Genomic DNA, 13,710 nt, shown 5'->3' on the forward strand with positions numbered 1-13,710 from the left:
AGGAGGCCGGGGGCCAGGTCGGGGGAGACGGAGACGCCGGTCCAAGTGCACACAGTCCCACTACGGGGGTGCGTGCACACTCGAGGTCGGCCTGGTGACTGCTGGGAATCCCAGCTCTGGGTGCCTGCTGCTCAGGGCTCCCACTACACGCACGCACATATGCACACATGCACACACATGCACTACATACATGCACACACATGTGTGCACATGCACATGCATGCACACACACATGCACACACGTGCGTGCACACATGTACTCATGGTAACGGTGCGAGCTGCTGCACCTGTGACCTGCCTTGATTGTGGCCATTATCTCCCAGCAGGCGCCTCTGAAATGTCAAAGCTTTTCCTTTTCCGGTGACTTGCCATCACGGCTGGCCGGCTGCGGCTCCTTAGCCGGTCACGCCGACAGAGTCCCAGACGTGCCCTGTTGGGACACCGTTGCCGACTGGCACCAGGCCCGCCTCCCTCCTCTGGGCCCCGCCCCTCGGGCTGCGGGGTCAGCGGGGATCTGAGCGGCCCCTCCCCGTCTCCGCCCCCTCCCAGGTCTCCGACAGATGTGACTTCGTGTTCGTCAACGGGAAGGAGATGAAAGGCAAGGTGGGCGTGGAGGTGAGCTTCACCTACCAGCACCTGAGCAGCCCCCTGCGGATGACGGTGTGGGCGCCCCGGCTCCCGCTGCACATCGAGGTCTCCGACACCGAGCTCAATCAGATCAAGGGCTGGAGGGTGCCCGTCGTCTCCAGCAAAAGGTGGGTGGCTCGTCCGTGTCGGCCCGCTGAGGTGAGGGGCGTCTCCAGGCTGGCTCGCCTCAGGCCCGGACCCCAGGACTCAACGTGGTGCACGGAGGACCGGAGTCTCCCCCATCTCTCAGCCCGGCTTCCTCATGAGGTCCCCCACTTCCCTCCTACCCCCACTGCAACTCCAGCAGCAAGTGCAGCCCCCACCCTGCTCCCACCCCTGCAGGGAGAGACCTGGCCGGGAGCCCTGCCTTGACACCAGTGCCCACTCCTGGTCTACTCGCTGCGGCCGCGTGGACAGAACACACCGGGGCGCTGCCCAGGTCTCTGCCATGGCGCCCAGCTGCAGCTGGGGCCCCTAGGGGAAGAGGGCAGTCCTGCGGAGCACAGGATGGAAACCAGGAGGAGGGCAGTGTCTACCCGAGCACAGCATGGACACCAGGAGGAGGGCAGTGTCCACCCGAGCACAGGATGGACACCAGGAGGAGGGCAGTGTCCACCCGAGCACAGCATGGACACCAGGAGGAGGGCAGTGTCCACCCGAGCACAGAATGGACACCAGGAGGAGGGCAATGTCCACCCAAGCATGGGACAGACCCTGCCCGCCTTGGGCTGTGTGCCCAGCTCATCCAGGCAGGGAGATACTCCCGGATCGCATGGACAGGGAGGTATTCCCAGATCTCAGACAGGGAGGTACTCCCGGATCTCAGACAGGGAGGTACTCCCGGATCTCACCAGACAGATCACTTTCCCGTCCCATCCCCTGTAGTCTTAGAGGCCCTGGGAGGAGGAGGGGCTTCCAGGATGAAGGCTGCGCCACAGGGGATTCTCCGGCCAAGCTGGGAGGGCGGGGTCCAGGAGAGCCCACAGGGATGGACTGGCCACGGCACCGGTGGTGGAGGGCACGGCAGCTCTCTGGCTCAGAAGAGCAGATGTCCAGGTGGGGAGTGAGCTGAGGGGGTCAGGAGCAGAGGGAGGGGTGGGGAGTGAGCTGAGGGGGTCAGGAGCAGAGGAGGGGTGGAGAGTGAGCTGAGGGGGTCAGGAGCAGAGGGGGGGTGGGGAGTGAGCTGAGCGGGGTCAGGAGCAGAGGGGGGTGGGGAGTGAGCTGAGGGGGTCAGGAGCAGAGGGGGGTGGGGAGTGAGCTGAGCGGGGTCAGGAGCAGAGGGGGGGTGGGGAGTGAGCTGAGCGGGGTCAGGAGCAGAGGGGGGGTGGGGAGTGAGCTGAGGGGGTCAGGAGCAGAGGGGGGGTGGGGAGTGAGCTGAGGGGGTCAGGAGCAGAGGGGGGTGGGGAGTGAGCTGAGGGGGTCAGGAGCAGAGGGAGGGGTGGGGAGTGAGCTGAGGGGGTCAGGAGCAGAGGGGGGGTGGGGAGTGAGCTGAGCGGGTCAGGAGCAGAGGGGGGGTGGGGAGTGAGCTGAGGGGGTCAGGAGCAGAGGGGGGGTGGGGAGTGAGCTGAGCGGGGTCAGGAGCAGAGGGGGGGTGGGGAGTGAGCTGAGGGGTCAGGAGCAGGGGGGGTGGGGAGTGAGCTGAGCGGGTCAGGAGCAGAGGGGGGGTGGGGAGTGAGCTGAGGGGGTCAGGAGCAGGGGGGGTGGGGAGTGAGCTGAGCGGGTCAGGAGCAGAGGGAGGGGTGGGGAGTGAGCTGAGCGGGTCAGGAGCAGAGGGGGTGGGGAGTGAGCTGAGGGGGTCAGGAGCAGAGGGGGGTGGGGAGTGAGCTAAGGGGGTCAGGAGCAGAGGGGGGTGGGGAGTGAGCTGAGCGGGGTCAGGAGCAGAGGGGGGGTGGGGAGTGAGCTGAGCAGGGTCAGGAGCAGAGGGGGGTGGGGAGTGAGCTGAGCAGGGTCAGGAGCAGAGGGGTGGTGGGTAGTGAGCTGAGTGGGGTCAGGAGCAGAGGGGGGTGGGGAGTGAGCTGAGCAGGGTCAGGAGCAGAGGGAGGGGTGGGGAGTGAGCTGAGCGGGTCAGGAGCAGAGGGGGTGGGGAGTGAGCTGAGGGGGTCAGGAGCAGAGGGGGGTGGGGAGTGAGCTAAGGGGGTCAGGAGCAGAGGGGGGTGGGGAGTGAGCTGAGCGGGGTCAGGAGCAGAGGGGGGGTGGGGAGTGAGCTGAGCAGGGTCAGGAGCAGAGGGGGGTGGGGAGTGAGCTGAGCAGGGTCAGGAGCAGAGGGGGGGTGGGTAGTGAGCTGAGTGGGGTCAGGAGCAGAGGGGGGGTGGGGAGTGAGCTGAGCAGGGTCAAGAGCAGAGGGGGGGTGGGGAGTGAGCTGAGCCGGGTCAGGAGCAGAGGAGGGGATGAGGGCCCACTGAGACCCCTCCTGATCCTGCCCACCTCACTCGGGGTTGGACACTCACAGCCCCCGGGGGTGCCTGTGCAGGGCTGTGCCAGTCGCCCACAGCCCCCGCGAGGGAGCCACCCTCAGCTTGCGGCAAACCCCCGTGCTCTGAAACAGCCCCGGAGCTTCACGCCACTCACCAGGGAGCAGCCGGGGTCAGGAACCCATGCTACTCACCAGGGAGCAGCCGGGGTCAGGAACCCAGGCCACTCACCAGAGAGCAGCCAGGGTCAGGAACCCAGGCATGGCTGAGCCGGGGGTCAGGAACCCAGGCCACTCACCAGGGAGCAGCCGGGGTCAGGAACCCAGGCCACTCACCAGAGAGCAGCCAGGGTCAGGAACCCAGGCATGGCTGAGCTGGGGGTCAGGAACCCAGGCCACTCACCAGGGAGCAGCCGGGGTCAGGAACCCAGGCCACTCACCAGAGAGCAGCCAGGGTCAGGAACCCAGGCATGGCTGAGCTGGGGGTCAGGAACCCAGGCCACTCACCAGGGAGCAGCCGGGGTCAGGAACCCGGGCCACTCACCAGGGAGCAGCCGGGGGTCAGGAACCCGGGCCACTCACCAGGGAGCAGCCGGGGTCAGGAACCCGGGCCACTCACCAGGGAGTAGCCGGGGTCAGGAACCCAGGCCACTCACCAGAGAGCAGCCAGGGTCAGGAACCCAGGCATGGCTGAGCCGGGGGTCAGGAACCCAGCCACTCACCAGGGAGCAGCGGGGTCAGGAACCCAGGCCACTCACCAGAGAGCAGCCAGGGTCAGGAACCCAGGCATGGCTGAGCTGGGGGTCAGGAACCCAGGCCACTCACCAGGGAGCAGCCGGGGTCAGGAACCCGGGCCACTCACCAGGGAGCAGCCGGGGGTCAGGAACCCGGGCCACTCACCAGGGAGCAGCCGGGGTCAGGAACCCGGGCCACTCACCAGGGAGCAGCCGGGGTCAGGAACCCGGGCCACTCACCAGGGAGCAGCCGGGGTCAGGAACCCGGGCCACTCACCAGGGAGCAGCTGGGCTCAGGAACCCAGGCATGGCTGAGCTGAGGGTCAGGAACCCGGGCCACTCACCAGGGAGCAGCCGGGGTCAGGAACCCAGGCATGGCCTCGGAGCCAGGGCTCCTGCAGGCAGTGGTCTCACCTGAGGACCCAGGTGGGGAAGCAGCCACTGTCACTGCACTCCCAGGGCTGCTGGCAGGGGGCAGCTCCTCACTGGCTGAGGGCTGAGGGCCCTGCCTCCTCACTGGCTGAGGGCTCAGGGCCCCGTCTCCTCACTGGCTGAGGGCTCAGGGCCCCGCCTCCTCACTGGCTGAGAGCCCTGCCTCCTCATTGGCTGTCAGGCTGAGGGCCCCGCCTCCTCACTGGCTATTGGGCGGAGAGCTGTGGATCCTCTCTGGCTGTTGGTCGAGCCAATGCTCCATCATGTGGCGCCTCCATAGGCAGGCTACCCAGAACCAAGGAAATAGAACCGGGGTGGAAGCCGCAGTGACGTCACCAGGGCCAGCCCGTGCCGAGAAAAGAACATGGCACAGAGGAACGGCCAGGAGGTGCGGCCACTAGGAAGAGTGCACCTGTGCTTGTCGCTCACCCCGACCCATCCCACTGGCCGGCACTGGCGCCCCACGGTGGCCCAGCACCTTGTGCTGCCTATGCCTGTGCCACGCCGGCTGCTCCGCGGAGGCGGGTTCGCGGTTTGAAGCTCCAGGCAGCTGGTCCAGGTAGTGGACGGCTGCTAACGTGCTGACTGTTCGACAGGCCGGTCCGGGACAGCGAGGAAGAGGAAGACGAGGAGCGGAGGGGCCGCGGCTGCACCCTGCAGTACCAGCACGCCATGGTGCGGGTCCTGACGCAGTTTGTGGCCGAGGCGGCTGGCCCCGGGGGGCACCTGGCCCACCTGCTGGGCTCGGACTGGCAAGTGGACATCACGGAGCTCGTCCGAGACTTCATGCAGGTGGAGGAGCCCAGGGTCGCCACGCTGCAGGGAGGCCAGATCCTGGTCGGGCAGGAGCTGGGGATGACCACCCTCCAGGTAGGAGGGCCGGAAGGCAGCTGTCTGTCGTCGCTTGGGACGGGGTGAGGACTCGGGTGAAGGCGCGAGGGCAAGCCAGGATGCTGCACCCAGCGCGTGCTGCTCCACGCCAGGAGCCCCAGGCCGGCTCCTCTGGCTGCTCACTCCCACACCCTCTGCCCCCTAAGCAGCCGCTGTCACGGGAAGTAAGCTGCCCTCCTGGGCCACCTGCTCCTCGGCGCCCCAGCTCACTGATGGCCGTCCCCACACAGCCTCCAGGGGCGGAAGTCTGTGCCACCTCTGCCTCAGGCAGGACGAGAACTGGTGCCTCCAGGAATCGGCTGAGGGCGGGAGGAAGTCACAGCTCTGCTGGCCGGGTGGCACGGCCGCTGGGGGACAGTGTGCCACCCCCGGTGGAAACCAGCGCCTTCTAACCCCATTCTCATCTGGGGCCACTCAGCTGGGTCTGAGAACGAGGAGGGCGTCTGTTGCCAACGCCCTGCCCTACGAGGTCTGAGGTCGCTCGGGCAGCTGGCGTGAGGGGTCCTCGAGGCTGGAGCCCCGTGGGGCGGTGGCAGGTGTGGAGCAGAGCCACTCTGGAAAGCCGGCAGGCGTGGGAAGCAGGAGGCTTCATCTGGGAGGAAAGTCCGCGTGTGTCGGGGCTGTGGGCCAGGAGTGACCTGCACAGGAGCCCAGGAGCCCAGAGGCACAGCTGGGAGGGGAGCAGGTGGTGGGGGCTGAACGGGGCAGCCGACCCAGCTCCTTCCCAGGAGGCCAGCGGCAGGGAGCGGCGAGGACTCCGGCGAAGGAGCAGGCTGCCAGTTGGTGCCGTAGAAGCAGCCTAAGGTTAGGTGTGAAATGCATGGAAATCCCAACGCCCCCCGTCGAGGAGGAGCTGCAGGGCAAGGTCTACTCAGCTGTGGGCTGAGTGAGGGGCAACGAGCCCCACCCACCCCACCCCGGGGCAGAGTCTGCAGCTCAGGAGGCAGCGGGTGAGACCGGGTCTCCACCCAGGCACACAGCATCGCCCGTGGACCGCGGGGCCCGCGCGAAACCTCCCCTTGTCCTGCCCCTAGATCCTGTCGCCTCTGTCGGACGCCATCCTGGCTGAGAAGACCGTCACCGTGCTGGACGAGAGGGTGACCATCACGGACCTCGGGGTGCAGCTGGTGACGGGGCTGTCGCTGGCCCTGCAGCTCAGCCCAGGCAGCAACAGAGCCATCTTTGCCACGGCCGTGGCCCAGGAGCTGCTGCAGAGGCCCAAGCAGGTGAGGGGGCCGCGACGTGGAAACGGGGGGTGTTCCAGCCCTCCCCGTGACCCCCGGGACGTGGACACTGAGGACAGGCAAACCACGGTGGCCTCCCAGGCGGTGAGCTCCCACGGGAGTGTTTCTGTCTCCCAGGGGGCTTCAGAAACAGGCGGCAGCTCGGCCCCACGCCTGCCGGCTCCCCCAGATCGAGATGCAAAAGAGAAACAGTCCTGCGCTAGGTGAACCATGACAGGCCGCAGGAGACCGCAGCCAGCAGCCCGGCACCCGTCCCGTGCGCCACACTGGCGGTGCCGCAGGCTGGCCCTGGCCGTGCGCACTCCCTCCCTGCACCGTGCAGACGGCCCTGGCCCTGGCCCTGGCCCTGCTGTGCCTGGAGGCTGACAGTGAGGCCAAGTCCTGGGGGCCCTGACAGCAGGTCGGGGACGGGGAGGGAGCAGAGGAACGCGTCGCCACACCCGTGATTGGCTCCAGGCACAAGCCAGGCACCCACAGTGCTGGCCCCCATCGCCCCTTCCTCACAGAAACTCGTGTGTGCTCATCCAGAGCAGCGCGGGGCACAGAGCCCCCCGGCCCCTGCCTGTCCCTGCCGCCGAGGCCCCGTCCCCTTACCTGGGGTTCGGAGACCCCCGAAAGCGAGGGGCTCAGGAGCGCAAGCCTCTGTCTCTCCAGGAACGGGGCCAGCCAGGATGTGCGCTTCAGACGGCACGGGGCAGTCAGCGGAGGCCTCCTCCCGTCTCAGCGGGGTGACAAAGTCAGGTGACCACGTGAGACACAGCCAGGCCAAGGCCAGAGAGCAACCCCCTTCCTGGCACGCAGAGCTACTCAGCGCCCGGCCCCGAGCCCTGCTCCCTCGCGGGCCTGCGTGGCGCCACCCCCTGTGTGGCTTCGTAGCACCCAGAACACATTGGAGTTCCCTGCACACGTGTCCCGTCCCTTGGCTTCTGCACCGTGTCCCCACGGGGTGTTCCGGTCAGCAGCCGGCCCCAGCCACGGCCCAGTGGCACAGGTGCTCACCAGCCAAGCCCAGGCTCTTCCCCATATGTGGTCGCACAGCTGCTCCCACGTAGGACTTCCCTGATGCATTTCTTCTTTCAAATGAGAGGGAGAGCGAGAGAGAGCGAGAGAGGGAGCGAGAGAGGGAGCGAGCAGAGGCAGGCTCGGCGCTGTGGAGATGAACGCTCCCATAGCAGCTGTCTGCCTGGCTCCTTGATCTGGGTTCAGGGTGAGGCAGGTTCTCCAGGAGGGCGGGCAGAGGGCGGAAGCAGCAGGCCCGCAGTTGACTGCCTGGCAAGGTGACGTCTTCACTTGTGTTAGACTGGGGTCCGTCTCCAGGGGCTCACAGAGCAAGCTGGTTGCAGCAGCAAAGTCAGAAGCCAGGAGGTTGGGGGCTGCAGCACCCCTGGGCCCAGCCACCTTTCCAGCTCCCAAATCCTCCCGCGGGTGGGACGGGGTGTGCAGGTGCAGGCAGACCCACAGAGCCCCAACCAGGACCCTGCTCTGCGCCCGGCTGCCTGAGCTCCTCACCCCCAAGCCAAGCTGTACCCCGGCTCAGAACGAGCCCCTCCCTGCAGACCCAGGATAGCCAAATCCCCTGGGAGGGACACCCAGGGCGTCCTGGTCGAATCGAGGGTCTTCAATCAGTGATACGGAAGCGGGACTTGGGGTTCAGGCCACCCGAGAATAAGGGATCACGGATTTTTCGTTTGCAGACGTAGAGTTCGTAAGCAGCCCCGCTGGCCAGCGATGGCCTCAGACACGCAGCTGCTGGCTGTGCAGAGTGGGCCCTGCCCGCCTGGGGCTGCTCTCACACCGCCAGGGAAGACGGCAGCTCCCGCTAGGGGGCGCTGGCGCTGCACTGCAGCCGCGTATGTCACTGAGAATTCTCTGCCCCTGGTCCTCCTTGGCTCCTGTCTGCACGCTGTGTGGACGCCCCCCTTGGCTCCTGAGCCGTGCTTTCTGCCGCCGTCCGCCTGTTCTATTGAGACCTGGTGCTCACTTGGGTCCCGCCCACTTTGACTGACCCATCAATCTCACCCAACAGGAAGCAGCCATCAGTTGCTGGGTTCAGTTCAGCGACGGCTCCGTCACCCCCTTGGACATTTACGATGGAAAAGACTTCTCCCTGCTGGTCACGTCCTTGGACGAGAAGGTGGTCTCCATCCGCCAAGACCCCAAGGCCCAGTGGCCGGTCATCACGGCCGAGACGGAAGGCCAGGGCGCCCTGGTGAAAGTGGAGATGGCCATCAGCGAGTCGTGCCAGAAGTCCAAGCGCAAGAGCATCCTGGCCGTGGGGACCGCCAGCGTCAGGGTCAAGTTCGGCCAAAACGACGCCACCCCCAACACAAGCAACAGCGGACAGCCGGGGCCAGGGGCTCGCCTAGAAACCGGCATCAGTGACCGAAGACCCAGGAGACCCCAGCAGGAGTGGGGGCGGCCGGAGGGGCAGCACCACGGCAGCTCTTCCCGGGGGCTCACGGAAGGCAGGGGCGCCACCACCGAGCGGGCCACCTTCTGGAGGGGGAGGGGTCAGGGGAGCCCCACGGACGGCAACAGCGGCCACTGGCAGGCCTTCCCCACGGACCTGGCCAGCTCCCCAGACCAAGGGGAGCCCCCCGGGGGCGGCGCGGAGGTGGACGACAGCGACCCCCTGCAGGCGTCCAAGGGGCTGAGCGACCTGGAGATCGGCATGTACGCGCTGCTGGGCGTCTTCTGCCTGGCCATCGTCGTCTTCCTCGCCAACTGCGCCACCTTCGCCCTCAGGTACAGGCACAAGCAGGTGCCCGTGGAGGAGCAGGAGGGCCTGAGCCACTCGCACGCCTGGCTGGGCCTGAGCCACCGCACCGAGCCGCTCGGGAGCCACGTGCACTTCGCCAGCCCCCAGTTGGAGCAGGTGACTTGCCTGGACCAGGGCCTGGACCTGGAGGAGAGCAAGTACCTGCTCAGCACGGACCCCCAGAAGGGGGGCCTCAACGGGCAGCTGCTGCAGCCCCCGGCAGCCGGCGGCGGCGACGGGACGGGGCCAGGGGAGCCCCTCGCATCCCCGGCCTCCAGGAGGAAAAGAGTGAGGTTCAGCACGTTCACTGCCCTCACCCCGCCGAGCGCTCCGGGTACGGGGAGCGAGGACGACCTGAAGTGGGCGTGCCAGGCCCTGGGTCCCGGCGACAGCCCGGCGAGACCACGGGAGGCCGTGTGAGCTGCACACGTGTGGACGCTCCTTCTCGTTCACCTTGGGGCCTTGACTCCCGGGACGTGTAGCCGGGGTACTCGCAGGAGAGACGTGGAGTGACAGGACGTGACGCGGGTGGCACTGTCGGCTGAGCCCCAGAGACAAGCCCGGGGGTGCAGACTGGACGTCCAGCGTCTTGCCCAGAGGTTCAAGGCTCAACCTGTGTGGTGGCAAGATCGCTCAGACTTGCAGCAGGGCGAGCTCGGAGCCCCTGGGTTCCTGGGAGCTGCCTGGAAGAGCCCACTGTCCCTCTCTTGAATCCGCCCTATGGGTGCTCCCAGGGGGCTGCAGACGAGGGAAGAAGGCGGGGCTCGGGGCGGGGGGGAGCGTCCTGGGTATGGGAGCGGCCCCTTGCCCAGCGAGAGTGTGGTCAGAGGCAGGGCTGGGGCTCCAGGGTCAGCTGGAGAGGCGGGTTGTCAGCTTCCGACTCCCCATCATGGGGGTCACCGAGGGGCAGAGCGGGGACTGGGAGGGTCGCCAGAATCTTTGTAACCACACACCCAGAACTCGCCACTCCCTGGAGAGAGGAAGGGCAGAGTTCCATCGGTTCCAAGAACCAGGCTCCGTGCAGCACACACCCCCTGCGTGAAGTGCACCAGCCTCCCCTCCGCTGCCACCTCCCAGAGCCAGCAGGCAGGGGCGAGGGTGGGCGGTGTCCAGCCTCCCCTGAGCCCCTTCCTCCCTCCAGGGTTTGTGTCCACTCCCAGGGGACCGTCGGCAGACGCCAGCGCTGGTGGACTTGACTTTGAGTCAGCAGAATTCACCACAAAGTCAGCACCAAGCTCCCCTGGCTTGTCCGGGACGAGGATGGCCGGTGTGCAGCAGGGCTGGGGCCACCCTGGCCAGCTCTCCTGTCTGTCGGGCTCTTGAGACAAACCGGGGTGTCCTGCAGGGCACGGCAGGGGCACAGAGCTGGGGCTCTGGGGGTGTGAGAGGCCGGCAGCAGACAGCCTGCCCCCATTGCGTGGACAAGACGGGCATCTCCACCTTGGAGACATGGAGGAAGGCGCTATACCAGCGACTGTGGTGGGAGGCAGCGGACACAGCCCTGGGCCCACAGTCCGCCCCGGGAAGCTGAGCCTCGCTTCACATGGGGGCTCACGGACGGGTATGCACTTCCCCAGGCGCAGAGCCGGCAGAGCCGGAGGGGAGGAAAGACGGGAGGGTTCCCGGGAGTCTTGCCAGGCAGGGTGCAGGGCCGGCTGACGGTCAGCTCCAGGCGCCCCTGGGAAAGGTGGGGGCCGGGGCCGGGGCCGTGCTGCTGAGCCTGTCTCCGTTTCTGCTTTTCCTCTGTGTCATTTTCTTTCTCTTCTGCTCCTTAGATCTCCTTTCTAATTTCTCTGTCTCTGTGTCTCTGTCTGAACCTGTCTGTCCGCCATATCCTCTCCCTCTTCCTCCCCTTCTGTTTCCTCCCCTCCACCTCTCTCCAGCTGAATCCTGAGGGTGCACAAATTACCCTGGTTCCCCTTCCCACCACAGGCTCTGCCCTCCACCCTCGGTGCCACCTGCTGGCTCCGAGATGCGGTGCACCAGTGACCTGCTGCCTTCCCCACGTTCACCCACTTTGGCCGGCTGGGTGACCAACTTGTCACTCCTCTCAAGGGATAGTCGTTGGCGTCCAGTGGTCCCCTCATGGTCCCATTCTGACCCCTACGATATTCCATTCCATTCGGAGTGGCTCCCCGGCCAGCTGCAGAGCTACTGTAGATTGTAAGAATGTAACAGATATTTATAAACTCGTGGGCTGTAAATACAAAGTTTGCATTCAGGGCCTCACTGGTTGTGCTTTGTCTTTCTGCACGGAGACCCCTCCTCGGGGCTGGCGTCCATGGCCAAGGCTCTGCCATGGCCAGGACGACATCAGAGGACCCCAGCCCAATCCAGTCAGACCCCGACACGGTGCAGTGCCGCTCTGCGTGGGGGCTGGGTGCATGGCGGTGCATGGAGGCAATGTTGGCTCATCGTGGCAAAGTGCACTGTGCACCGGGTCTGTCCTGCAGGACAGGAAGGCATTTATTTGCAAATGCATCGCATGTGCAGTCCTCTCCTAAAATCCTGACTGGTGGTGGGCTGGTGCACCCCAGCCACCCTCCAGATGCGAGCGAGGACGGCGCCCTGTCTCTCCCTGGGGCCTCACGGTCCCTGCGCACAGACTGGGCTGGGGTCCACGGCTGATCTCCGCAGCAGCCCCAGGCACTTCCACCTGAGGAGAAGCCCCTGGGTCCTCCTGTTCGTGGAAACAGCGGCGAGCGTCGGGGCCCCTGTGTGCCTAGAGCCACTGCGAGGGACGAGGGAGAGCGGGGAGCAGCAGCCGCGCCTCCCTCAGAGGCCTTACTCACGGCCCTGGGAGCGGGCAACAAACAAGATCACTTCCAGGTGGCCCAAGAGAGCTGGAGCCGGCGGTAGCACTTCAGAGAGCGCCCCTGGAAGACTCGGATTTTTCCTGTCCCCTGGACACCCACGCATGTGGGTGGAACAGGGCTGCCCATGGGGCTGAGGGCGGGGTCCCCTCCCCCACCGGGGCCGCCGGCTTGAAGTCCCAGTCCCACCCCCCATCTCACTGCTCTGCCCACAAGTGGGGGACAGGAGGGGGTGCTGCGTGGTTGGGGACAGTTCAATCTGTGTGTCCCCTTGTCCCCCGCTAAGCAATGCATTGCGAGACCCCTGCCGGGCATGCCTCTGACCATGGAACCGCACACCTGCCACGTCCACTCATCCACGCCAGCTGTCCGCCCCCATGGCCGCGGCTTGCTCCCACGCTCGGCAGGAAACGCCCCTCGTGTGCAGCCCCCACTCTCGCTGCTTCTCCTGCTGCTCCCTGGCCGGGCCCTGGACCTCAGACATAGCAGCCACCAACCTCCGGGCAGCAGAAGCGTGTTCTCACCGATCTGAGGTCGCGGCCTCAGCAGGTCGGCCCCATTTGGGAGCTTTTAGCACGGGCATCTGACCTGAGCCTCTGCCAGCACCTGCTGTTGGCTGGCCGTCCTCCCTGGCTGCCATCCCTGTCTCTGCCTGCCCCCGGCGGGCACGCGTTCTCTTTAAGGACGTCAGGCACCTTGGATCAGGGTCGGCCAGCTCCGGAGTGGCCTTGTCCTAATTCGTTAAAGCCCCTGTTTCCAAACACAGCCACAGCCTAGCTCTGGGGTCAGGACACCCACATGTCAGTTCCAGCCTCTGGTCCTGCAGGGCCTGGACAGCTGCCACAGTGTGCACCAGCCCGGGGCCTCCCCGGAACGTCCACCCACGGCACAGCCTGTGTCACCTTCAGTGTCACACCCACTTTACTCCCGGGGCGCGCGAGGGGCAGAGCTGTTCTCGTTCCCTCTGGGAAGCTCAGAACTGAGACTTAGTCACTGATGTGGTGCTGCCTGGGCGCAGTCTCTCGCTCCCGCCGTCCCTGTAGCCGTCACTGCAGCGAGCCACGGAGCCGCCACACACATGTGAGCAGACCAAGGAAGTCGCCCAGGGACCCTCAGGTCCCCCGGCCAGCAGTCTGCAATGGACTGGCCATTTGCAGGTCTGGATGGGCCCTCGAGGGGTGGCGTGGGGACAGGTCCCGCAGGCCAGGGGCCCAGACTCAGCCGGAGCTGGTGCCTGCAGGGCCCGGTCGGGATCCAGCCCCTTCCTTGCACCTGGCCCGGCTGACACCTGTGTAGGGACGTGCGGGCTGTTTGCCAGTGAGCAGTAGGTAGGAACAGGGAACGCTAGCACTGGGTACAGAGGCCCACGTACTTAGGGAGGTGTGGCCTTCTCCCAGGGCGGCCATGGCAGATCACCACTGCTGGGCTGCTTACAACAGGGGAACTGGTTCTCGCAGAGGGCTGGAGGCTGCAGGCTGATGCCGGGCTGCGGGCAGGGTGGCAGACAGCCCCACGCCCCTCCCCTTATTTCCGCAGCTCCTGTCGGCCTGGTGGACGCGTTGCTGTAACCCTCCACCCGCTGCCCATCTTCATGAGGCTTCTAGGCCATGTATCTGTGTCCAAATGGGTCCTCTTGTCCTAAGACGCAGGCCACCAGGTCAGGGTCCACCCCGATCCAGCGAGACCTCAGCCTGACTCTTCAGCCGAGGCCTCGTCCCGGGCTGTGCAGGGTTGGGCGGCAGCGGTGCTGCCAGGGAGCCCATTCTGTGTCTGGGGCGCGAGGCCCAGGGCAGGGCAGGGC

General features: G+C 66.5%; 1 protein-coding gene across 4 annotated transcripts in view; it reads left to right on the forward strand.

Annotated features, from left to right (window-relative positions):
* The window catches only part of TMEM132D (transmembrane protein 132D), a 490,214-nt gene extending 478,893 nt beyond the window's left edge, over nt 1-11,321 (forward strand). For all 4 annotated transcript variants that reach the window (XM_002723061.5, XM_070065751.1, XM_070065752.1 and 1 more), the window contains 4 exons: nt 550-755; nt 4,800-5,073; nt 6,129-6,320; nt 8,365-11,321. In XM_002723061.5, the coding sequence (XP_002723107.3) occupies nt 550-755; nt 4,800-5,073; nt 6,129-6,320; nt 8,365-9,516 (1,824 nt within the window). In that variant the 3' untranslated portion in view covers nt 9,517-11,321. The remainder of the gene's footprint in view (nt 1-549; nt 756-4,799; nt 5,074-6,128; nt 6,321-8,364) is intronic.
* The last annotated feature ends 2,389 nt before the right edge of the window (nt 11,322-13,710 follow it).

The sequence above is a fragment of the Oryctolagus cuniculus genome, chromosome 21 (genome assembly GCF_964237555.1).
Source record: "Oryctolagus cuniculus chromosome 21, mOryCun1.1, whole genome shotgun sequence".
Taxonomy (NCBI): Eukaryota; Metazoa; Chordata; class Mammalia; order Lagomorpha; family Leporidae; genus Oryctolagus; species Oryctolagus cuniculus.